The following is a 25,869-nucleotide window of genomic DNA, read 5'->3' as shown; positions in this document are numbered from 1 at the left end:
GAGCGGAAAGTTGTTTTTCTACTGCTCACAGAATTCATCTCTCCCTGTTGAGTGCGGTGCCGTGTGAGAGAGTGGAGTCCAAGGAGAGGAGAGGGAAGGGGGAGGCCTCTGTCAAGGAGCCCAGGGCAAGCAATTTCCTGCCAATTAACACACAGCTAGTGATAATATTTCTCCCAAGAGTAGAGTTTCAGATAAGGAGAAATTTTATACTGCTTGATTCCAGGTTACTGATAGAGCTTCCTTTTCTAAGGTCCAGTTGCCTTCTTGATGGAGCGACTGGCTCCAGCGCGAGCACTCCGGGGTCTCGGGGTGTGCACAAGCCAGGCTGGCTTTGATCACAGGAATGAGATGATTGGCAGAAGAGTCCCACTTCCCAACAGGAGAGATCTCTACAGCAGCCTCTGAAGCTGAGCTCACAACTTGTCATGGCTGTTTTTCTGTGGGTGTCACTAAGCTCTAGCTCTCCCTGCGAGCCCCGATCCATAAGCCTCTGCATTCATAAGCAGAGTTGCAAAGTTCACTGTGCAGCACTACAAAACTAAATGAATTAATCTGTATAAAATGATTCAGAGCCAAGCACTGTACTATCCATGATAATACACTAACCAAACTAAATACTCCTGACTAGTAATCTATAAAACTGATTTCAAATGTGTTCATTAATGTCCTTATAAAGAAAATTACTCTTGGCAAGGTAGCAATTTTAAATTTTTTTTCTTTTCCTTTTCAGCTGTTGGAGTACCTGAGAGCAACAGAGCACAAGGAAATGAGAATAAAAGACAGTTGTTCCAAGTATAAATGCACAGGCCATTTTGTGTGAGCAGACCAGACCCTTTTCCTTTACTCTCCTGCATCTTGTAGCTTCTTTGAGGAGGCTGGTGGGAAGAGGTTAAAGGTTACCTAGAGCTGCCAATGAGAGTGAAAAATGGTGGAGAGTGCCCCTGTTCTTGACTGTGAGTTCCTTTATTTTCTTTTATCATGGCAATACCTTCCCAGGGAAGGCCTGAATGTTGCAAATTAGTGTACCAACTTATCTTTATAATTACCTCTTCAGGTGCAATACTGAGCCAGCTGCTTGCATGAACAAAAGAAACTGCTCAGTAGTGTCTGTGTACTGGTATCAGCCACAAATATTTTTTTTTAGGCTTATCAAGTATCTGGCTCATTACTAAACAAAACCACTAACAGAATTTTACCCCTTTTTCTAGGGAAGTAAAGATCTTTCCCTGAAAACTTCAGCCTGATACAAATTATTCTAGGAAGAAATCTCAACTTATACTAGTATATCTAAAAATGACACAATTAAGAGAACATCTGATAAAATCAAATACGTGAGCTGAGTTTGAAGAAGCAAAAATTGGGTGCTGCTACAAATGAAAGAGACACAGGGCTTGGGGAGGGTGAATTCTGCCAGAGCTGTGTGAACAAGGGCTGCAGCTTTTATTTCCCACCACATGCTTGTTGGGCACAAAGGAAAACTCCCTCTGATGGGAAAAGATGATGATTTTGGTGACCCTGCATGGGAGAAGTCTCAGGAGAAATGTTCAATTTTTGTGTTTGTTCAGAAAAGAAACCTTGGAAACTTGAAACAAATTCCCAGGAATGCTGTTGTCTGTTGTGCTCAGGCTGCCTCCAAGTACACAAGTCTTCCTGGGAAAGAGAGTGCTGCCATGGAAGACTCCTTCCAGGTGAAAAAAGCTGTGGTGTTCTGCAAGAATTGTCAGCAACAAAGAATTGCAGAAATTCAAAGGACAAGACAAAGAGATAATAGACCATTGTTCAGGATTCCATATGTAATCATAGACAACACAACTTGGGCAGGATCCTGAACCCATCCTGACAGATGGTGGTCCAGCCTCTAGCCAGGATAGGGAGATTAGGTTAACCCAAACAAGCCTGGCCTGAACAAGCTGGTAAATCAGGAGGGCACATGAACCAAGGCATGAGATCTGATTCAAATCCTATTGAGGTGGAAAAATCTCTTACTGACTATCATCAAAACTGACCAAACTCTTATTAACAATAAAAATACACACAGACAAAAAATATATATATTTATATGGGACTTGTGGCTAGACAAGATCCTTATCAAGCTACACTGAAGTTTGTAGTGTGAGTTGCAGTGAGGTGAAAGAGCTCAGTGCAGTGGACCAAAGGGGCTGTCTTGGGTGCAGGACAAAGTAAAATCTGAATGGCTGGGTATCTGGATCTAGCTAGAAATGGTGACTCCTTAAAAACTAGCCCTCAAGGGGGCTTTTTGTGAATCTGGCCAGGGTACAAATTTTCATTTTCAACACTGACTGGAAAATCCTGTCATTAAGGAACTATTCTCAGAAAAAAAAAAACCAACAACTTGCAATGTTATGTCAAAACACACCAACCAACCAACACAGCTTTTAGGTAACAGAAAAATGGAAAAATCTTTTTTTGCATTTTATTTATACTCCAGTGTCTGTGTTAGTATGGTGGTCCAGAGCAGCAAATGCCAATCCCCAGTTAGCAGGAACTGGTTTACTTTGCAGAGTGTACACCAGCCAATAGCTCAGGGAGAATGCTAAGCCAGAGCTGGTTTGGATGCACAGCTGGATAAGCTGCAGTCCATACTGGAAACCTGGGAGTCTGAGTCAATGCATGGTTCTTTGGAGAGCCAAAACACATCCTTGGTGGGAACATTTGGTTCAAGCAACCAGACCACCTCATCCAAAGAAAAGCTCCCAAACTGCCAACAGGTCAGATACAGGGGTTTTGGCACCAAGGAACTTCAGTGTACTGATCCACCCGTGTTGCAGAAAATAACTTTAGACACAGTCTGACTGACTCAAAAGACGCCAAGTGTTTTCTATTCCCTAATGAACAGTTCCAGAGCTGTTATTCCAGCTCACAGCAAATTAGAGATTATTCACATTCATTAGAGATTAATTTCCAAAATATAGACTGAACAAAGAACTGATGTGATACAAAAGTTTTCACTTAAACAAACCCACAAGATTCTGGTCATATTATGAAAACAGATAATGCATTCTTATTGGTTTTTCATGTTTAACTAATCCTGAATAAATGTATTAAAATTAGAGTTTTGCTGTGTATTTTCTGTTTGATTGACAGTGGAACACTAACATTTTGCCATGAAATAAGAAGGAAAGGGTGAAATTCAAAGCGATTTTAAAAGCTGATTTCAAAATCAGCTTGGAGAGGTCTTTGATGGGTTCTGGTGCTGTGGCACCTGTGGTAATTCAGAGATCTGATCAGTCCATTCAAGTCCACACTCCAAATGGTTGTTTTTCCTCCCTCTCATAACTTAGAAAAAAGTCACTTGTCAATGTCAGGCTTTACATGTAAAAAGTAAAATACTGCATCAGAGACAGAACTGTTCTTCTAGAAGGCAGAGAATCTTCTTCCAACTATTCTTATATAGATGGGGTAATAAAGACATCCCAGAAAATTCAGTTAGCTAGTTATTATTTAATACAAAATACTGTAAATATTTCTTCAGCTATTATATAGCTCTTCATCATACCCCCACTATTTTGTGTGTGTATGCAGTTCAAGCATGTGTGGTCACACCACGTGAACAGATCTGATGCCCACACCAGGAATTTTCTTTCCTTTTTTGCATACTGGATTGTTTCAGTTGCTAAAAGCTACAATCTGCTGAATATAACCTATATTTACTGTATTATTATACTGTACATTGCTCTGAGAAGGCTGGGACATTGCATAGTATATCAGAGGTATATGTTTATGTTATAGATTTCAGCATCTTCATTTCAGTAACAGAAGGCAATAGAATGGTAGCCAGGTAAGAGACCTGTTATAAACATGCTACCTGAAGAATAAAAAAAAAATACTCCTTATTCTTTCAGTCCCAGGGAGCCAGGGACATGATCCTATTAAGCTACATACAGTTACTTCATTTACATGAGACTATATGTCCTGATACTCAAGAGCCTCCCTTTCTTTGGTGCAGAAAAGCTGCATGTCCAGATGATTTCAGCAAGCATAACAAGGCCTTTGCATGTCATGGACTCAGCCAGTGACCAGCAGTGTGAAAAGGTAAAAGTGGGCTCTGGAGAACAGAATGCAATCTCTACCTAGCTGTCCCTACAGAATGTCCTTAAGGCAGGTAAATTCTTGATACCAATTTTACACAAAGATGAGAGAGGAATTCAGATATTGCTTTGTTCCAATTCCACATGCTTCTGTAAGAGGCTGGGCTCTAGCCAAGCACTTTGATTTTCTGATTGGAAGGTGATCTCCAGTGAACTGATGGTCCTCCATGTTTGCCTGCCCACAGATACCTCTGCCCTTCTCACAAAGAGGAAAAGCTGAGAAACAAAAGGCCCTGTTTCCACTGTCTCAAAGCAGAACATTCATGATCTGCCAGTAGCCATCTGCAGGGATGAAAGGGAGGTTGAGTGAATGAATCACATACAGAACAAAGCCAGCCAAAACTCCACCAGAAAGTAATGTTTACACCTGAACAGAGCTGCACAGAGGGAGGAAGGAACATACTGAAGGCAGAATCCTTTCTAGCCTGATCACTAATTATTCTAATACTTGGAATATGATTTTTCTCTGTTTCAGAGAGACCTAAGACCTCAGAGCCACTGGAGGGGTCCAGGTCAGTGACCTCTTTGGCAGCACTCTGCAAGAAGGACAAGCTAGAGCACCCCAGCTCTCCCCACCCCAGCTCCAGGCAGCAGCCACAAAGCCAGACCCTCCCCCTCTGAATGACCCACAGCTGTTTATTCAAGCTGTGTTTTTTGAAAGCCCCAGCTGTGATCTGAATGTAAAATGTAGAGGAGCAGTAACTCCCAGAGACATTTAAACCAGAAAATTCTTCTTTGACATATTTCCGGGCAGGTTTTTTAATTTGAGCAGGTGATATGTCACAACTTATCTGAGAGGACATGAACTAAGAGCAGGGCATTCCAGCCCTGGGAAGGTATTCACCCCTCCTAGTTAGCAGCCAGGACCTTGGGGAGCCTGTAGGAATGCCCTGTCTCCCAGCAGCTGAATTTGTTTTTTTTTAGTTTTTTTTTTTTTTTTTTACATCCTTCTCATTTAGGGAAGTTTCAATGCTGGGATGCTGGGTGGTTGTCCTGATCCAATCTCCTGGCTACTTGGAACTGATCAGATTCAGTAAGAGAATTCAGAGTCTCAGATACTGTGAATGCAGATAAATGAAACTTTTACATACAAATTTGCCACTAAGCAGACACAGTGACTTAAGGGGAGACTATAAACTAGGAGAAAAGAGAATACAGAGTGGGAAAAGTATTTCAGATGTTGATCCTGTGAAGACCTTTCCACTAATTACTTTTGACAAACACTGAGAATGAAAGGCTGCATCAATATGCTAACATTACTCACAGCAAAGTGTGGTTTCAGACTGCCACACCATTCATCTTCTGCCTGATCTCTCAGCATCTTGCAGACATCCAGCAAACAGATCAGAGCACGGCTAACACGTCTGGGTTTAATTGGACATGCCCTCTTCTGCCCACAGATTTTGTCTGGAAGGAAGGGAGACTCTGAGGACCTTCTTTACATTTATGTGGGATTTCTGTAGGTCCAATACCCAGCTGGAACTGCTGTGTGGTAGCAACCCCAAGTAACTCAGTGTCCAAAAACCACAGAAGCTTGCACAGCATCTGCACAGATCAGCTGTGGAGACCCTGCAAGCGAGTCCAACACTTCCCAGAAGTGTCAGAGGGGCTTGTGGTGCAAGCCGGAATCAGCTGTAAAGCCAGGGCAGAGTAAATTCCTTGTTTCCCAAACCAGTGGGCTTGAGGTGCACGTGCAGACCATCTGTGCAATGCACAGATGATCTTCTGGCACTATCTTGTTATGTTTTTTCTTGACAATATCTTTGCCAGCATTCTGCAGAAAGACATACAGCAGTTCTGGACTAGAAAGAGAGCCCAAGGAAAAAGATCTGATATGAACCCTGGCCACCATTTCTGCTATAATTAAGAATGTATTTCTAAGCTTGGGTCCTAACAGCTACATAGGCACCCAGAAGTGCCAGAAGCTTCAGGCTAGAGATCCCATGCTGGTACCATGAAAGCTAGCTTGGTATGAAGGCTGCAAAAAATATCCTTCTGGGAATGTGTTTGGGAGGGGTAGGGGATGTTCAGCTCCTGGATATGAACAGAAAGAAAAGGTTACCAAGTTTTACTTTTGTTAGAAAGTAAAATGCAGCAGAATCTGATTTTTGGTGGACATCAGGGTGAAAAGGAAGATGCAACTAAACCTTTCTAGCCTCTTTCTTGCTTCTGAAACAACTCAAAAAAGCTACTTAGAGAGAGAAGAAACTGCAAGACTTTTAATCATCACCAGCAGGTCTTTAACCTCACAGGAAACAGAAAAGAAAGGACACATTGTAAAATATCCAGACAGACTAAAGGTCATTCTTCTTTCCCTCGGGATGAAACATTGCATCTCGCCTTAAGGACAAATATGCATCCACTATATACACACTGTCACACAGAACATCCACATCCCTTCACTGGCACTCCTTAGTGGCACAGCAAGTTTACATTTGAAAAAAAAGATAGGCACAGCAGCAGGGAGCAAGGAAACAAGCAAGAAAATAGGAAAAAAACCAAGACACTTCTTCACAGTGACAGAAGGATTGACCCAAGCCAGAAATATTTAGTGGCTGTGTAGTTGAAATCATGTATATTATGTATAAATATTATTCTTGTGGAGTCTAAGTTGAGAGGTAGGAAATCAGTCTAATTAAGAAGCCCAGAGCAGAATACACTTCCTAGAGCTCACCAACATTTTCACAGATTTTGGGCAACTCACAAAACCTGCAGGACACACAACAACAACACAGAATAACCAGGCTGGCTGGGATGGTTACAGGAGGCTGAGGGGCAATCAAACACGTTGCCCTTGCTGCACCTTTCACTGAGGAAAAACATCTTGGCTGAAGGACAGCTGGACACTTTCCTGTCTGAACACATTCCTTCACCCACAGATAATTTCTTTAGGTTCTTGCAGTCAGTTGATTCATTTTTCAGTGTCTAGTCCCAGACCTACAAGAGGCTGCCAGCTGACAGTTTGGCTGCAGATAATTCACACATTTTCCTCTTTTTCTCTTGAAAGCCTGAGGGCCAGCAAGGGGTGGTGGTGCTCAGAACCAAGTGCTTGTTCCCTCAGGCCTCTGGCGAAGGAGGAACTGCTTCACTGACCACTATACAGAGGGCTGCTGGGATATGCTTGCCTTTCTGAGGCCACCATATCTTTCAGAGAACCAAAAAGGCTTCCACTTTCCATAGCTAGGAGCACAGAAGAGAGAGATTCTCATCTCCAGCACTTTGTACCTGCAGGAGGAGGGTGGAGATGGGCCTTCCAGCAACTAACACCACTGCAGATAATGAGAAGGCAGAGGGGGAGCTGTGGGCAGAAAGGAGGAGGTTGAACATAAAGATGGCTCCTGCTGCAACACTTCAGGACTTGTTGCTTACTCTTATGTTGTCTTAGATAGCACAAGTTCTATCATCATTATAGTGTAAGGATTTCATATCAACAAAGCTTCATACCTCCTCAATGTTTCTCACCAGCAGCTCCTCCAAGCACTGACTATTCCTCATCCTTACAGCAGTCATCCAATTCCTCTGATTCCAGATCCCACCAATCCACTCTTTTATACCACTGTTCTTACTGGCTACAGGTGTGGCCTGTTAAGATCAGGCCTGCTTCTAATCTTTAGTAATTGGTCCAGCTGCAACTCATTGGGGGATAAGATTACCTTCCATACCACCTTCATTTACCCATGCTGTATCCCCCTACACTCTTACATACTGGTAATATCCTTAAGCAGCAGGAAAAAAATAATACCCTGTAAAGCTTCTCTTAAATGAGGTATTATGAGCAAACTTACTCTTTGACTAATTACATTAGTTGTACCAGTGGGTTTAGGTTGGATATCAGGAAAAATGTCTTTGCTGACAGGGCTATCAAGCATTGGAAGAGGCTGCCCAGGGAAGTGGTGGAGTCACTATCCCTGGAGGTATTTAAGAGACATGTAGATGTAGCACTTCAAGACATGGTTTAGCAGTGGACTTGGCAGTGCTAGGGTAGTGGTTGAACTCTAGGATCCTAAAAGTCTTTTCCAGCCTAAAGGATTCTATGATTCTATTTATAGACAAATAATAAGAAATTATGATTCAGAACCACTAAATTAAATTATCAAAGCAGTAAAGGGTGCTGTCCTATCAGCTGCAGGGCCAACTCTCACACCCTCCATGCCAAGTCCTGCACAGGGGTGTGAGGGTGAGTGGGCAGAAGGAGGTCACAGAGGAACTACAAAACACCAATTGGGTTTCAATCATGCCTGAAAAGTACTTGAAATCCTGGAGCTTTGCCTTAGCTCAACCACCCAATACATGAACATTTCAAAATATAAATTGTCAATGATGCCCTTATTCTGCTCTGAGGCTGGAATCTGTATGGTCTTCGTGCTGCCTTGGACAAAGGTGACCAGCACTCAGCTGCACACTCCAAGGGAAGGAAACAACCCAGGAGAGTTGCTGACAAAGGCTATCTTGAGCAGATGAGCTCAGGGACAGATGCCTTGCCAGGGTGTGAATAGCCCATGGGGAGATGCTGCTGTCTCCACCAGTGGAACCCCTCTGTGCAGCTGCTGTCCTTCCACAAAGGGCATGAACCATGCAGGCAGCTGTGCCAGGGAGCTTGGAGACAGCTGTCCAGGTGAGCCCTAATGTCTGGGGAGAATGGCAAAAGCCAGCAGGATTGAGGGGATGGGGCTGCTCAGCACTCCCTGCCCTGTTACACCTTCCCTGGGAGCCACAGGCTCGGGGGCTATGGAGAGAGTGGTGCCACCAGCAGCAGGTGTCTGCCGCCTTGGGGCCTGGTGCCATTGTCCCAGTGAGTGGCACCGAAGCTGTTAACTCTCCCTGAGGGAATGGCGAGCTGGGATTTCACATCTTGAGGAGGCTAGGCTTTCAGCAGCCACACCGCGGAGGGTGGGGGACACAAATCCCTTTAGAGAGAGCCTGAATTGCAGCACTGCTGAACAGCTTGAGCTGCAGAGGGGCCAGAGGAATCTCTCACTACTCCACACCCTGTAAATCCTTTGCTAATTGCTTTATTGCCATTATTTGTGAAGATAAAGGAAAAGGATTAATTAACTAAGAAAGAAGAGCACACATCTCACTAGATTGGCTCCATTAATTGATATGGGAGGGAGAAAAAAATCAATTAACGAATTCTTTTACCTTCCTGATCAGTCTGGAAACAGAACTGTGGTGCTTTTTGGGGGGCAGCATGGAGAACGGTAAAAAACCAGTTCGCTCCCCCAGTCAGCTACAGTTAATTCACCCGGCAGTTTGCAGTTTACACCACTTAATCTGGTGTAAAGGCAGGGTTTTGCAGATATTTTGCAGTTCTATGACAAGAGGCTGAAACATAACAAAGTCAGAGACATGAAGCTTATGGGCACCAAGCCTCTAATTTTACTGCAGAGGAGTACTTGATTGTATCACAAAACCAAACAAACTAACTAACTAAAACTCTAAAAAAAATCATTTTAACATGGACTTTGGTGTCCCCTGGCATTGTAAGTTAGATCATGAATTTCTATAATGTAAGAGAAGGAGCAAAAGAAGTAGAAGATGAGAATACCACATTTTGCTTGTCTTCTTGAACCTTTGCACAAATTCAGTGCTAGACTGAGATGCAGGAATCTACCCAAGATTCCTTTTGTATGGCATATTAGTTGAAGGAATGGTCCCCCAGGATAAGGCCTCAGAGGAAAGGAAGCATTTGATGAATGAGGTTAAAAAGGTCTCCATGTAGCCGTGTCATGCCTCAGTAAGGGCTTCTCCAGACAAGAATGATAGTGGTTACCACTGCCTACACAAACAAGGGAGGCTATTCAGCATCTGTGCTGCAATGTATAAAAAACAAACAAATAACAACAACCATCAGAAACCCAACTCACCCTGTTTCTACAGTTTCATCTAAAGCAACTGGAGTAAACTAGATGTAAAGTATTCAATTGTTTAAGCACTATAAATCATTACTTTGTGTTAAAAAACAAAGATGGGGAAGAGTTGTAGTTATCAACTGGGAATTACACAATTTGATTCTGATGTCTTGGGCAGCGATTCTTAAGTTTCGCTGTCACTGTCTCCCAGGGACGAAATTAGTGAATAAAGAAGAAAGAGACAGCACAGGCGCAGAAATAGAGAAAAAAACTGCAAGAGAGGGACAGAGCAAGCTAATAAATAAAACAAGAGCCTGAAGGGAAGAGCTGCTTTGTCAGAATATAAATATTTCCCTTCCCCTTTTATCTTTAATGTGGTGCGAGGAGCTTATTAAGGGGAAGTGCAGCTCCGTCCCTGGAGTCCATCCACATAACCATGTAGGGAGCTCAGTCCAACACAGCCAATGCAGCCACACACACATAAACTCTTCTCTGCTGGAAACAAATGTAATGTACCAAGTAATGAAAGGGAAAGCAGGAACCCACGGTGGTCATTACAACTCTTATCGTGCTGGCCCTGGTGCTGCTTTACATTAATGGGTACCAGTGCTGCCAGGGGCCCTGGTTAGGGAGCTCTGCTCTTCTTGGGTCTCTGTTGCAGCCTGGGAAGAACCTTATCCTCCTGGTACTACAGTACAGTAGGAACCAATGTGGCAGCTTATAACACAGCCAAATGAAGGAGTGTGCAAAGAGGGAAATGCTGCAGTGTGAAGAACCCACACATTACACTAAGCACTGAGGAAGAAGCCTTTCCTTCTAACCATGGCTCAGCACAGCTGTGCCTGGCAGCTAGGCAAGGCGTTGCCTTCCTGCAGTGCCACACTGGGTCCCATGCACAGAGAGAACAGTCAAGCATGGAGTAAAATTTTGAATTAGTGGCTCCTCTCTCTGAGATCTGGTTTCCAGTAATAACTCAGTTCCCCTTCCCAGTGCTGGCACCAGCATCTCTTTGCCAGCCCTTCAAGATGTTCGACCATATGGCTGCACAAAGCTGCACCATCAGTCAAAGCCTCCCAGTCAGGAAGGGACAGTTTCAAATTGCTGCCAGCAGATCCTTTCTCACTATTTTCCTTGCCTGAGCTGTCATAGATACAGGTGTCAACCTGGCTTCTTTACTGCTTCATTCTTTTCATCTACCCTTAAAAAGAAGGTGGGGGGAAAGAGCAAAAAAAGAAGAGCTTTGCATTTCCTCTAGTCAGGCCTTAAAATGGAAAAATGAAGGGAATTCATTATTGGTGCTTGCTGATCCCTCCACCCCTACTGTTGCACCATTGCGGGCCCTTTGAGCATGACAAAATGAGCTCCCCAGGCTTGATTATGCAAGCCACTAATTCCTCCTCTAGGCAAGGGGTGCTTGCCTATACAATTTGGGTTTACCCAGCTTTTGGTTTTGTTTCTGTTTATAGAGGCAAACACTTGGGATGTTTACATTCAAAATGGACCTGATTTTGCTTCTAGCTGTATGCTAGTGAGCAGGAGGAGACTGTTACATACAAACTGTTTTCAACTATTTTTCACAAACATTTTGGCTTTTCTCCCATGATGGTTCCACATGAGCTCCTATCCCAATTGTAATTTTTTCATCATGTTTGAAAAACAGATGACTTCAAATACTACCAGTAAACTAAATTTTCTTGAAAAGACTTTCAACAAGAATTTTTTTCAAAAGTGATTTTGATAAAAATGTGGTGAAAAACATGTCTTTTTAAAATCAATACTTGTAAAGATGGACAAAAACAATAATGAATTTTTATACAACCCCCATGCCAGCTCTTGGATTTTTTTAGCTGGCCCTGTTAGGAAACAAGCCCTTAAAGCCTAGGGAATTATTTAGCAAAATACCATTTGTGCTGTCTCTCAGCTGCTTGGCTTCAGCTGCAGCTTCCCTGGAGCTGGTAAGTGCCTCTGAAAAACCTTGGAAGTGGCCTGGGTTTCCTTGCCACCCACAGCCCGGGTGGTGAGCACCCAGAATCTGAGAGCATCTTAAAGGGAGAGTTGGTCTAGCAAAAAAAAAAAAAAAAACCAAACAACAACAAAAACTGACCAATTCCAAGACATGATTTTGAAGCAAATCTGATTTTTGGATCTTTGATGTCTTAAGCACAACTACCCTAAACATTCTTGCTAAACAGAGTGCTTCTCTGAAATACTACTTAGCAAATTTGAGTAGCTATTATTCAGCTGCTCAGGTTGCTTTCAAGAGCCCAATCTGCATAATATCTAGAGACCCACACCTAGAGATTTCACTCACAAAGAGCTGACCCTTGTGGTCAGGAAGAGTGTTGAGTCACAGAAACAGATGAAAATCAGATGGCTGCTGCAGCTCCCACTGCCTTGCCCTGTCCTGCCCTGCTGCCCCTTCTGCAAGTGGCTGCCAGTCTTGCAGGGACTTCTGGACCAAAAAGAACGTGGTTCCAGGAATCACCTCAGTTTGCAGCTCACAGGGGAGTAACCTGGTGCCAAATCTGAACTGCTCCAGTACAGTGAGTCACGAAACAACAGTCCTACAATGGCTCTGAGTTGAGCATAGATGTCCTTGCCCTGCAGGAAGTGATCTCTGGCACAGGGCAAGGGATGTCTGGGGACAGTCACCATTTCATCTTTCCACAGGCTGCTTCATGAGTCATCATCCTTCTCTACTATAACTTGCATGAATAAATCTCACTGGGCAGAAAATGCCTTTACTGTTGTGCCTAGGAAAGCGCCAAGGATGACACTGCACTTGGATAATGACAACGGTAACAATGGTGCTTTTTAAAAGTCTACTGTCTCCCAAAGCAGGAGCCACTGGTGTGATACTGCCTCACTCAAATTCAGGTAAAAACAATTGATAGCACCTCACAAATTCCAACAGATCAGCAACCTTAAAAAAATACTATCAATGTCTATATGGAGTTTCCAGAATTAGCACATCTTCACCATCACCCAACGCACCATGTGGGGCAGCTTCTAGGATGCTACAGGAGGACTTGTTTGCTTTGCCCAGAAAGGAATTATTTTAATATTAGAATATTAGACCTCATTTCCCTACATTATCCTCTCCCCCCATCCCCCCCCACCCACCCAGCAACAGCTTTTATGAAAATAAACCAGTAGGAGTTTGGCAAAGATGCCAGTATTAACATTTCTGCTTCAACAGTTGCACTTTAATAGCTATCAGCAGATGGAATTTCAGTTTTCACACCCCAGGCAAAATCCTGCACCTACAGCAGCACAGAGCTGGGAGGCAGGGTCAAACAGAGGGATGCCATTGCTGTTCACCACTTCCTTCAGCACAGGTCTGGCCACGACGCTCACTCCTTGCCCCACAGGTGAGACCAGCCCTGCCCAACGTGCCCAAGGCCCCCGAGTGCGGTCCTGGGAGCAGCTCTGTGGGACAGGAACATGGCAGCAGCACTGGGGACAGGAACACGGCAGCAGCACTGGGGACAGGAACATGGCAGCAGCACTGCAGGACAGGAACATGGCAGCAGCACTGCAGGACAGGCTCCCGGGAGCAGCACTGGGGACAGGCTCTTCCCCCAGCCTCGCCATGACCAGCGCACGCCTGCTCACTCACATCAGAAAGGAAACAGTAACCTGCCAACCTTTAAAATTTCCTTCAAAATACTTTTTAATTTTTTTTTTTTCAGAGTAACTTCTGCTCCAGGAGAAACCCTCAAGCCTGTCTGTAAACACTCTTGAGTGGCACATGCATAGACCACTTTAGAATGCTACAATAAGAATGTTTTCAGAGACAGTCAGTGCATATCTTTGCAATTTTAAAACTGTTGCGCTCTAAAATGGCTCATGAAGACTCCCTTACTTTGTAGGATGGATCCCTGCCTATTGAAAATTTCAACATAATTATGAACAAGTCCACCATTAAAAACATGGCTTTACTGGACAAGTATAGCAGCTGACCAAAATACAGCTTTATCACTTTCTATCAGGTCAATAAGTTATAATCATTGAAAGAAAATCAGCTCACCCCAACAACATGGTTCAACAAAAGCCCCTTAGCAAACCACATCCAGCTGCACTCATGCAAGGAAAGCAAACGAGAAACAGAGTTAAAATTTGAGCTTGAGAACTGTACAGCTGTCTTTGAGGTGCTGCGAGTTTTCAGTTCTCTCTAAACTTAAGGGCACGATCTGTGAGAGCAATGAGAGCAGGATGTGTTATTTTTAGAAGTCAGGAGTGAAACAATCCACTACATCAAGTACATAAGAATTTGGCAACAAGTTAGGATTTGAGAGCTCTGAGTACCTTCCCCAGACTGAGTCTGTGGATTACTAAATACTGTAATGTGTTTTAAGTCACAAACGTTTTCCTAGAATTTTTTATAATTTAAAAGCAAATAAACAAACCAAAACAAAAACCCAAACAACAAAACAACCACTGAAATCCACCAAAGACTGAGAAAAAAAATCTAATACAAATATACAAACATTCACAAAAAGTAACTGAATGCCCATTGTTCCAAGCAAAGAAAAGAAATTGTAACTGTGGTACAGGCAGATGTACGGGTTGCAAACAGCATGCAGATTGAGAGTGAATTCAGAGCAGAATTGCAGATGTTACTTTGAATTTCCCAGCTTTGGTAGGTGCAAACCAGACATACGATGTTATTTCTTTTTAGCCCATATGAGAGAATGTTACATGCAGCGGAAATCTATTTCAGACAGCAGTTTCTTTAGCAGAATGGGATTTCTGTGATGCTTTGCTTTGCTCCATCTGCTTCTAATTATTGCTCAATTCAAACAGCTATTTCTGCATTGACTTGCAGGAATCTCAGAAGGCACCTTCTACGTAGGCAAGAAGCATAGCCCATAAATAATTTCAAAAAGTATTAAAGAGGGGAAGCTTCATAGCTTTTCATTCCAATCTGACTATGTGGTATTTAAATAAACCTCTGTGGCTTTCCAGTAACATAGTAGGAACTCCCAGGTGGCAGGGCTGGGGGAAGAGAGGGAGGAGAGCACTAAACATACTAATGAACATGTAATTAAGAAAATGGGCCCTCATTCCCTGCAGAGACTCCATGAGGAGGGAACTTATTTGAAGTGCTGCTTTCTGGTTCCCCTTCCTCCATGGAAGGAAATCAGCTGAATATCTCCAGCACCAGTGGCAGTACCAGTGGTCCCAGCTCCAAGAGAGTGCAGTCAATGCAGGCTGATACCGAAGCAGAAACTGTCCTTTGAAAGCAAGTCATCAAAAAAAGGCAAAGGAGAACATTTGATGCTGGACTATAAACGTCAGTCTCCAAGTTTCTCAGGAGAGCTGTCTGCAAAGTGGTGTTAGCCCTCTGCCCCTTGCCCTTTAACAGCATCACTACACTGAAATGCAGTTTGGTCACTGCAGCCTGGGGGCCCCTGTGGAAAGGGAAATTCTCCACATGGCAGCATCATCCATCTCCAGGCTTTGCAGGGATGCAGCAGGCAGTAGCCCTACACAGCAAACCTTCAAGTGCTCTGGAAGCAGAAAACCACCACAGCAAGTGGATCTCTAAGCATGACTGGGACCAAAGGAAAAAACAATTCTTTATAACAGTTTAAATGTAATTGTGGAGAACAGGGGTTCATTTGTGAAAACCAATTAAGAAGAGAGAAAAGTAATTAAAATGTTTGTTTCTCTTTCCAATCCAATTTTGAAAGTGGAATCATTAAGGAAATTTCACCCTACACATAGGATGGTAGGAGTGATTGGTAATTTAAGCATTCATGGGAGGAGACAGGATTTTGTAAACAGAGGCTTAGGAATTCCTTAGCCTCTTTAGACATCTGGCAGATTCTGTATGAGTAACAGCTCTTCTTCCCTTGTTTTCTAAGCTTTGGAAACAACATGTTTCTGGAGTCTGCACTCATCTTTAGTGAGTTTTCACCAAGCAAAGACAAACCATTTGTTTGAACATCAGGCAGTGGCTTCCTGCCTGTATGATTGTTAGATGGTAGAACCACATCCCAAGAGAGATGACAAGAGTCCCATTATTCCAGGCATTCAAAATCAGACTAATTATACCACTACCATAGTTATAGCAGGACCTAAAAGATAGAATGGATCTTTCCCATCTCTTATTTTGGGCTAAATCTAGGTCTTCTTCCTACATAAACAAAGACTGGGTCTTTGATGAGTATCCTGCTGTTTCCATTGAAACAAGTGAAAACTCGAATAGGACAAGTGCAACCCTTCAGTCTGTGCATTAAAGAAGATTTAAAATATAACCTCAAATAGATGAATCTATAGAAAGACAAAATTAAACCCAGGTTGGGCATGAATGACAAAAGACATATCACAGTGCATCTGACCATTGCAGCAGCCCTCACAATCAAAGGGTACCAACAGGACAGTAATCAGAGCAAATAGTCACTTCATCCACACCAGCCATGGGGCTAGAAGCAAGACACAATTCAGTGTTCAAAAATATTGTGGCACCACCTGCAGTGAGCTGGGAAAATTTATGCACAAACTTGAGAAACTTGGCTGTTTTTCATTAAAGTTTTACATACCTCAGTTGTAACAGCCTTACACTGCTAGAGCTGCCTGCAGAAGTGCTCCCTGGTAAGAGACTGGTTGCCTTAATGGCAGCTGACAAACGAGACAGCTCTATGGGATTGGCTGCCCCAGGAAAGGAGAAACAGCATTTTTTAGCTTTTCTGCAGGGTTTTGTAATGGTACAGCTCCTTCAGGAAGGACATAGAGATCAGGTGTTAGCATTTGCCTTTGGCCTCAGGAACTGAAGGAGGGGTTATAGAAGGTGGAATCACACAGACAGGACAAAATCACTGGGTTTTGGAGGAAAAAGGGATGTCTGATAGATAGTCCAGACTAGGTCAAGGATCCGTAGTATGGACAAGAGGTCTGAGAGAATATCGTTCTGGGAAGGGGAGCTTCAACCACAAAGACATTAGTTAGCTTCCTAAAACACACTGCATGGTTATGAGAGGAGGTAGGTACAGCTACATTTCTTTTTGCTTGGATCTCTAATAGTTTTAGAATTATAAAGCAAGGACTGACTCTGCTAGAGACCTTTGCATATCTGTGAGTCATTTTTACAGACACTGGGAGAAGCTCAGGATAAGCTGGAGCATCCATGAGACTGGGACTCCTGGAGAAGCCAAGAGAAGGTGGCCAGCCTGGGGAGCCTGGGGCAGGTCCATCCCAAGCAGTTCTTCTCCTGGTGCTGCCCAGGCTGATATATGACATATCCCAGTGTATACAGAATTGGTCAAAATCAGCTAGAGCAGGCTAGAAAGTGTCTAGCCAACACACTAGGTCAGAAACACCTTTTAAGATTTAAAGAATCAGCAAGTAAGTTTGCATGTGTCTATGCTACATGCAGATTTGGTAAAGCAGGATCTTCCTCGCTGATGGAAAGAGGACAGCACATGTCAAAGACACAAATGTCATCTTTTCCAACTGTTTCTGGAATCTTCCTTTCTTCATACTGCAGTATACTGCACCCAGACATAATGATACAGGGCCTGGTTGGTAATACTGCTGTCAGCAGCAAATTTGTCTTGTTAAAAAGGCACCTAGCTTGAGAAGCTCTCATGGAAAGGCATTTCCTGGGTTCTATACCAAAGGCCTTCTGCAGCCCTAAAATTCTGAGAAAGCAGATTAAATTCAGTTTAAAGAAACAAGGGATTTCAAAGTATCATGAAAGGGTTAAAATGTAACTGATGTCCTCAATGAACTGCTGAGTGGGGGATGAGCAGATCAGGTTTTGTTTTCTTCTTCACGGATCTTAGAGATAAAGGCAATCATCAGCCTGATAGCTCATCCTTGTGAATGCTTTCTAAAGTTTCCCCCCCACCCCCGGTGACCATAAATGTGGAAGACAATGCTACTTCCCTGTATCCTTTGGGATACTACTTCATAAAACAATTATTTTATAAATCGGTGATGCAAAGTGCTTTTACCTTTCTCGCTCTGGAAAGCCACATCCCCTTCAGCAGCATCCCCTTCCTTTTGTCACCTGTGCCCTCCCCAGATGTTCTTTTCAATCAGTTTCTTATGTCTTCCATCTAATTTCAAATTAGGGGTTCCGTGGTGGGGGAAAGGTTTTGCTTTTCCCACTCCCTGCCCATGAAATAGGAGGCTCTCCCGTTTCACTACAGAAAGACTGGATTTCTTTGATGAGCTCCGACAAGATGTAATTTAGACTAATCTATAAGACTGATAGAAATGCAAGCAGATATAGCACTGTGAACTTATTTTATTTCTAATTATGCAAATAATTATGTAAAATAGGCAAATGCATAATTTCCCCCCAGGCTCCAGGCATTTCTCCACTAAGCTTTAGGGAGTGCAAATTTTGATGTTCTTAGCTCAATAGCCTGTCTGATCATGTAAGACTGCAAGTAAGCATGCTTCAAAATGTGGAGGTTAAAAGTGTCATAAAAGTTATTTACTAGAAGTACCTGGGCAAATCTCATTGCTCAGGCGGTGGCACCGGACTTTGGCAGGGCTGGGTAGCAGGAGGTCAAGTGAGTGCTGTCCAGCAAGTTTCTGTGGGTGGAAAGGACAAAGGGGAAGCGATGGCCTTTGTTCTTCTGAGGGCAAGGACTGACAGCCTTGCAACAGGTAGTCTGAAAATGTTCTCCCTCAGGCACGCAAAATAAGTGGTGGGGCAGGGAGGGGGTGTTTTGTTTTGATTTCCCTCCCCTCATGGGAAGAGTTTTCTATCAGATGGGATAAGAAACAAGGAAAATTATATTGGCACCATCTTAAGAGGCTTTAAAAGAGCAGGAAAAGACATCATGTAGGGATGCCACTCCTCACTTTGACTTAACTTGGAAGTTGAACAGGATTTATTTTTAAACGAGTAAAAAGACAGATAATTGTTTGTCCCTAACAATTTCTCCTTATGTACAGTAGTCTAGACAGACAACTCCAGAGCTGGTATCAACACCAGAGACTGTAAATTTATTCTGGAATCTAGGACATGCCAGGATTTTGCTTGTGAAGGTTTACTGCTGGCAGACCATGCAGTGTACTTAGAACGTTAGCACTTGGGAGATTTTTTAGAGCTGCTCTGTGGTTGCAATAGACAACTTGTCAGATGCTGCAAAGTCTTGTGCAGTGTGTTTGTTCTGGGTGACTGATAACCTGGCTGCTGTGCTTACTGGGCTGATGAGGATCCCTCCTGTTGTGAGGAAATTTAAGTAATTTTGCAGGCTGCTGTTTGAACTGCAGCTGATGGTACTTACAGCTGATGGTTCTGGATTCTTTGGACTAACCTGTGCTCCAAAATAATGAAATTTTTTTTTCATTTTTTTTTTCCTTTTTTCCTTCCTTTTTTCCTTCCTTCCTTCCTTCCTTCCGTATCGCTTCGCATTCCTTCCTTCCTTCCGTCGTCCTTCCTGCCTAGTCCGTCCTTCCTTCCTTCCTGTCCTTCCTTCCTTCCTGTCATTCCTTCCTTCCTTCCTTCCTTCCTTCCTTCCTTCCTTCCTCCTTCCTTCCTTCCTTCCTTCCTTCCTTCCTTCCTTCCTTCCTTCCTTCCTTCCTTCCTTCCTTCCTTCCTTCCTTCCTTCGCCATTTTGAGGCAATTGCCATTAAATAAGAGAATAATTTTATTGAAAGCTACTAGTGGCCAAAAGCCTAACAAGAGAGTAGATAAATTCATGTAAAATATGTCCCATGCGTGGTTATTTAGGTGAAGAGTATCACAAAAATATTCTCAGCCAATAGGTATAGAAAAGCAAGGAATTTTAATAAAAAGCCTTAAAAATCTGAAAAAGTGAAGTTCCTCTAAGGCACTCTTAAACAGCTATAACTGAGAAAGTAGAGAAGACATTTCTTTTCCAGAATGAGCTGTTGCAGCCATGACTAGCTAGTCCTTCCCATATGTATTTTTGAATATGCACAGTATTATTTTTAAAAACATCTCCATTAAGAGTAGTAAATTTATTTTAGCAAGCCTGTTTATAACTGACAGCTTTTCTAAGAAATGTAACAAAAGCTGCAGCACCATGGTCTTATTGGCATGAGGACACATTGTTCATGAGCAGTAGAGGATATGGAAAACATTTGTCCAACAATTGCTGCTGGAGCTCCCTGAGCCAAACCCTGCTCTCTTTAACTGCCCTGGAGGATGGTATGGGTCAGCATCTTTGCTTAGCTGCTAACAGAAGCACAATCCTGAGCAGGGGAGTAAAAGTAAGAATTTGAGCACTGCTGTTCAGGGGGACCTCTGTCCTCAAAGGGAAGGATGGGGTAAGTTGAATAATACTTGGCTCGAGCCTGTGTGTGAGCACAAACTCTCATGAGTCAGTGAAGCAGAAGCAGGCCTTGTTGCAGAGCTTTTATCAAGCACAGCCCTTCTGTGCTGCCCAAGACATGCTCTGCCTGCACAGAGGCTGGATGGTCCCAGCTCCCTGTGCTTTGGCAGTGCACCCCAAAGCACAGCTATGCTGCAAACCCCACATTCCCGTCCTTAGCAAATGGATGCTGGTGTCTAGTTCTAGATCTGCTTGGCCTAGCAGGCCAGTAACAGGGGTCTCCCCAACTATGCCATTTTCTCTCCTGCAGGCAGGGTACTTTCACTGAGGAACTCCTGGTTTATCACTGTTTAATTGAGTCTCTTAAGGAATCGCAGCAGTGCAAATGGGGATTCAAAATTTCTTCTCTTTGCTTAGGTAACCCTGGACGTTTTAAAAAAAGCTGCCTTCCCCCAGCTAGGGCTTAGATCTGCCTGAATAAAGCGTTTATTCGCCAGCAAAAAGCAACAGTCATGCTGCGATAACAAATCAAACCCCCACGCTGGGGAGGTGATGGTGCACAGACGCGAACATCGCAACTACGCAATAGGATCATTTTGCAAATGTACCCGGGCGCTGCGTTTGGAGGTTTTTTTCCCTTACTCAATTTTTTTTTTCCTTCTTTTTTAATAACTCCGGGCACAGGCAGCTGTTCGCATTTTCAAAGCCTGCTCAGAAAGCAGCCAGTTAATTTTAGTTTGCTCGGGCCACCCTGAGCGAGTTGCCCACCCCCCGCCTTCCCGGCTGTGCCGGGCAGTGCGGGGGGTGGGGGCGGCGGGCGGCTCCTCCCGGCCCGACCCGGCGGGGATGGGAAAAGTTGGGAACAACTTTTTTTTTTTCTCCCCGTGGCGCGAGCTCCTCCCCCTCCCCTCCCCCAGCGCGGCCCCGCCCCCCAGCGCTGATTGGCGGATGGGCGCGGCGGGGCCCCGCCCCCGGCGCGGTTTGTGAATGGGGCCGGCGGCGGGGGCGGGGCCCGCGCGGAGCTGCGCCTTTTTTGTGTGCCGGCGCGGCCGCGGGCCGAGAGCCGCGGAGCGGGCGGTGGCGGCGGGGCCGCGGGCGGAGCGGAGCTGAGCGGAACGAAACGAGCCGAACCGGGAGGCGCACGGCTACCCCGCAGCGGCGTCCGTCGGGAGCGGAGCTCAGCCAAGCCACGGGGAGGATCGCGCAGTAATTGGATTTTGGAAGTTATTTAAGCCCCGAAGTAAAATACACGGCTCAGCCGGGCGCGGTAATAATCCATTTAGCCGTAACCTAAATCCCCGGGGCCGTGCAGTCGTGCAGGGACCAGCGCCTCCGCCTCGCCGCCGTCGCGGGACCCTGCGCGGAGCTGGCCGGAGCCGTCGCCGGGCTACGCGCGCCTCCTGTTTCGCCGCCGCCGCCTTCTCCGGGGAGAGCAGCTCCGGAAACTTTCGCCTAGAGTAGCGCCGCCACCGCTCTGTGAGCGCCGCCGCTTCGGAGCCGAGCAAAAAAGTCGTGGAGGTCCAGCGCGGAGCCGCGTTCCTTCCGTCGCCGCGCTCCTGCCCCACCGAAGGGGCCCCGCCTCTGCCCTCTGGTCGCTGATGCCCCTGGGGCGCCGCGCCGGCCGGCTCTGAAAGACTCCCCGAGGCTCCTCAGGCCCCTGGCCGCCCCGCGATGCAGGCTGGACGAGAATGCGGCGGAGCGGCTGCCGCTGGCTGCCCCTTGCTGGGGCTGGCAGCGCTGCTGGCCGCCCTGCTGGGGACCCCCGCGGGTGCCACGGCACAGCAGTACCACGGCGAGAAGGGAATCTCCGTGCCGGACCACGGCTTCTGCCAACCCATCTCCATCCCGCTCTGCACGGATATCGCCTACAACCAGACCATCCTGCCCAACCTGCTGGGCCACACCAACCAGGAGGACGCAGGGCTGGAGGTGCACCAGTTCTACCCGCTGGTCAAGGTGCAGTGCTCGCCCGAGCTGAAGTTCTTCCTCTGTTCCATGTACGCGCCGGTGTGCACGGTGCTGGAGCAGGCCATCCCACCCTGCCGCTCCCTCTGCGAGCGGGCCCGTCAGGGCTGCGAGGCCCTCATGAACAAGTTCGGCTTCCAGTGGCCAGAGCGGCTCCGCTGCGAGAACTTCCCTGTTCACGGTGCGGGTGAGATCTGCGTGGGGCAGAACACGTCGGATGCCCCACCAGGACCTGGTGGTGCGGCGGGTCGGGGGGTCACTGCCCACCCCACAGCTGGCTACCTCCCTGACTTTCTTACCCCACCGCAGCCACCCTCTGGCTTCTCTTTCTCTTGCCCGCGGCAGCTCAAAGTGCCCTCTTACTTGGGCTACCGGTTCCTGGGGGAGCGGGACTGTGGAGCCCCCTGTGAGCCAGCCCGGCCCAATGGGCTCATGTACTTCAAGGAGGCAGAGGTGCGATTTGCCCGGCTGTGGGTGGGCGTGTGGTCCGTGCTTTGCTGTGCCTCCACCCTCTTCACCGTGCTCACCTACCTGGTAGACATGCGTCGTTTCAGCTACCCGGAGAGGCCCATCATCTTCCTCTCGGGCTGCTACTTCATGGTCGCCGTGGCCTACGCAGCAGGCTTTTTGCTGGAGGAGCGGGTGGTGTGCCTAGAGCGCTTCTCTGAGGATGGCTATCGCACTGTGGCCCAAGGCACCAAGAAAGAAGGCTGCACCATCCTCTTCATGATCCTTTACTTCTTCGGCATGGCCAGCTCCATCTGGTGGGTCATCCTGTCCCTCACCTGGTTCCTGGCTGCTGGCATGAAGTGGGGCCATGAGGCCATTGAGGCCAACTCCCAATATTTTCATCTGGCTGCCTGGGCTGTGCCCGCTGTCAAAACCATCACCATCTTGGCCATGGGGCAGGTGGACGGGGATGTACTCAGTGGGGTGTGTTATGTAGGTATCTACAGTGTGGACTCGCTGAGGGGCTTTGTGCTGGCGCCCTTGTTTGTGTATCTCTTCATTGGCACTTCCTTCTTGCTGGCCGGCTTTGTGTCCTTGTTTCGCATCCGCACCATCATGAAGCACGATGGCACCAAGACGGAGAAACTGGAGAAGCTGATGGTGCGCATTGGTGTCTTCAGTGTCCTCTACACGGTGCCTGCCACCATTGTCCTGGCGTGTTACTTCTACGAGCAGGCCTTCCGTGGCACCTGGGAGAAGACGTGGCTCCTCCAGACCTGCAAAACGTATGCTGTGCCCTGTCCCAGCCACTTTGCCCCTATGAGCCCAGACTTCACTGTCTTCATGATCAAGTACCTCATGACCATGATTGTTGGGATCACGACTGGCTTCTGGATTTGGTCTGGCAAAACCCTTCAGTCCTGGCGACGCTTCTACCACAGACTCAGTACCGGCAGCAAGGGCGAGACGGCAGTATGAGACCCCCGTCCCCTCGGCACACACACTCTCACACATGCATACACGCAGAGGATACTCAGCATAGGGCTAGGGCAATGGTTCCCTGCAGAGGGAGGAAGGGAGGCTTTTCCAAACTTTTACTTCCTCACAGAAAGTTTGAAAAAAAAAAATTATTGCATAAAGGATCAGTCAAACTATTTCCAGTGGTGCTTATGACCAGCTAAGTGGGAGAGGACAGAAAAAGAGGCCGCTGCTGAGACAGGAGAGTCCTTCATCCAGAAGTCTCCTTACTTCTCTCCTGCTACTCCTGTCGAGGAAGAGAAATTCCAACCCCAACTAAAATCATCCTGCCTTGCCTCGGACAAGGTGGGGGGGGGAAGCCAGATCCGTTGAGCCACCCCTGCCAAGAAGCAGCCAAATGCTCTCTGAATTGCCGGGGCCAAACAGCGGCATGGGCAGGGTAACTCTCGAGCCTGAGCTCGCTGCCCGCTCCTTCCAGCTCGGCAGAGCCATCACGTGAGTACTGCACAGCCGGCTACAGCCCGATCGTGTGCTGGGGAGATGCCTCTGTTCTATCAGCTCACAAGTTCCTTTTTACCTCAGCGATACCTGTTGTAATTGTTTTAAAGTAAAAATTTGGCTCTCAATCTGTTCTTGCTGCTGTGGGGAAGGAGGGGGTTGCTATTCCACACCCTGAAAAGAAATGACTTGTTGCTTTTCAGCAGAAGGCTTTTCCCCCTTGCCTTTGTTCTAGGAGACAAAGGGGAAAACAAAAGTGTTTTCTATGTAGAAAGGCATAAGCATGGGATCGGTTTTTATGGGCAAACTAACAAAAAGAAGTCGTTGAGGTTCACCCTTGGATGTGAGGAGCCCACATAAATAAACATTCCTTTTATGAGAAAAGGAGGAGGCAGGATGTTTTCCTACCATTCAATATGGTTCACTTTTTCTAAGCTGAAGGAAATGCAAGATTTAGAGGGCAAGAAGAGCTTACCTGAGAGCACCTGCCAAAACAAGAGCTACTAAAATATTTAACGCAAAGATAGGATTTTTTTTCTCTCCTTCCCATAAACCTGTTTTCTCTCCTGCTTTGCAGTGAGCTCACTGCAGAAAAAAAATCAATACACAGCCGGATTCTGGGGACAGGAGGAATCGTTTTGGCTCACGATGGACCCTTTGCCTGCTCCTCGGGTTCCCTGAGCTGCATGGCAATGATTCTTGGTGCAGGTGGGGGGGCTGGGGTTGAAAATCAAGTAGTTACTGCAAGTGAGGAGCCTTCTCATTTCAGCTAAAACACAGCTGTTTGAGTTTCCAGTGATCAGTCTTTGAAGGAAAAGCATTCAAAAATTTATCATCAAATGCATTATTTTCTTTTTGAAATGTGACAGATTTTTCTATTCTGAAAATTTTTATGTTGATATTGTTCATATTTTATTTTTTGCATACTACTTTACCTTTATATTCACTGAAGGGTTGTTTTTATAAGTATATGTGTGTGTGTGTATTCTTGCCTAAGGACAAAATAGGACATTCTGGATTTTTGGCAAGTCTCCACCCTATAGCTGCTCTTGATGTTTTTTGGGGGGGAAGTGTCTAGAATGAAACTTTTAAAAGAAAATACCTGTCCAGGGTGAGGGGGCAGACTGCTGCTGTCTGAGGGTGTACCAGTAGTCTGAGCATGAGGAATGGGCCCATCAGCCAAATCCTTCAGTGGCTCTGATTTCAGACTTGCAGGGCTTGGTTTGTCATTTATAATGTGCACATGGAAGAAAAAACCCAAGTGTGTCAGACAAGTGCAGTATGTATATTTTGTAAATCTCATTTTTGTAAGAAAATATGTATTTATGTTTTTACTTGATTTTTTTTGAAGGTCTGTATGAGGCCCTGCTTCACCCCATGTACAGATCACTAAATAAATAATTTTTAATACAAGGGCTCTAATGAAGTTTTTTCCATCTTTGAATACTTGGCAGGTTTTAGAATGTGGGGAAGCTCTGAAAAGTGCTTTGTTATGGATAATGTAAGAGACTTTTGGGTGAATGCAGGCTGGAAACTCAGCTGTGGCTTGAAACTGTTCGTTCTGATTACCAGCCCCTCACAACAGGAGAGCACATTTTGAGACAGCCGGTTTCAAATGTCTGCCCTCACTTGAGGTACTTGCATCCTAGCCAAGTTTTCTTCCAGCCTCTGCTTCTTGCTGAGGGCAAGCTGATAAACCAGTTCCTTTATCTAGAAAATAAGGATAATGCTCTCTTCCCATTCCAAAGAGAGTTT

General features: G+C 45.6%; 1 protein-coding gene across 1 annotated transcript; it reads left to right on the top strand.

The window, feature by feature from the left end:
- The first annotated feature begins 21,285 nt into the window (after positions 1–21,285).
- FZD7 (frizzled class receptor 7) lies at positions 21,286–25,531 on the top strand. The gene has a single exon (XM_009088080.4). The coding sequence runs from the start codon at positions 21,895–21,897 to the stop codon at positions 23,614–23,616; it is 1,722 nt and encodes a 573-aa protein (XP_009086328.4). The 5' UTR covers positions 21,286–21,894; the 3' UTR covers positions 23,617–25,531.
- The last annotated feature ends 338 nt before the right edge of the window (positions 25,532–25,869 follow it).

The sequence above is a fragment of the Serinus canaria genome, chromosome 7 (assembly GCF_022539315.1).
Source record: "Serinus canaria isolate serCan28SL12 chromosome 7, serCan2020, whole genome shotgun sequence".
In the NCBI taxonomy this organism is placed as follows: Eukaryota; Metazoa; Chordata; class Aves; order Passeriformes; family Fringillidae; genus Serinus; species Serinus canaria.
The sequence above is the reverse complement of the archived record's forward strand: the minus strand, read 5'-3'. Positions and strand labels throughout refer to the sequence as shown.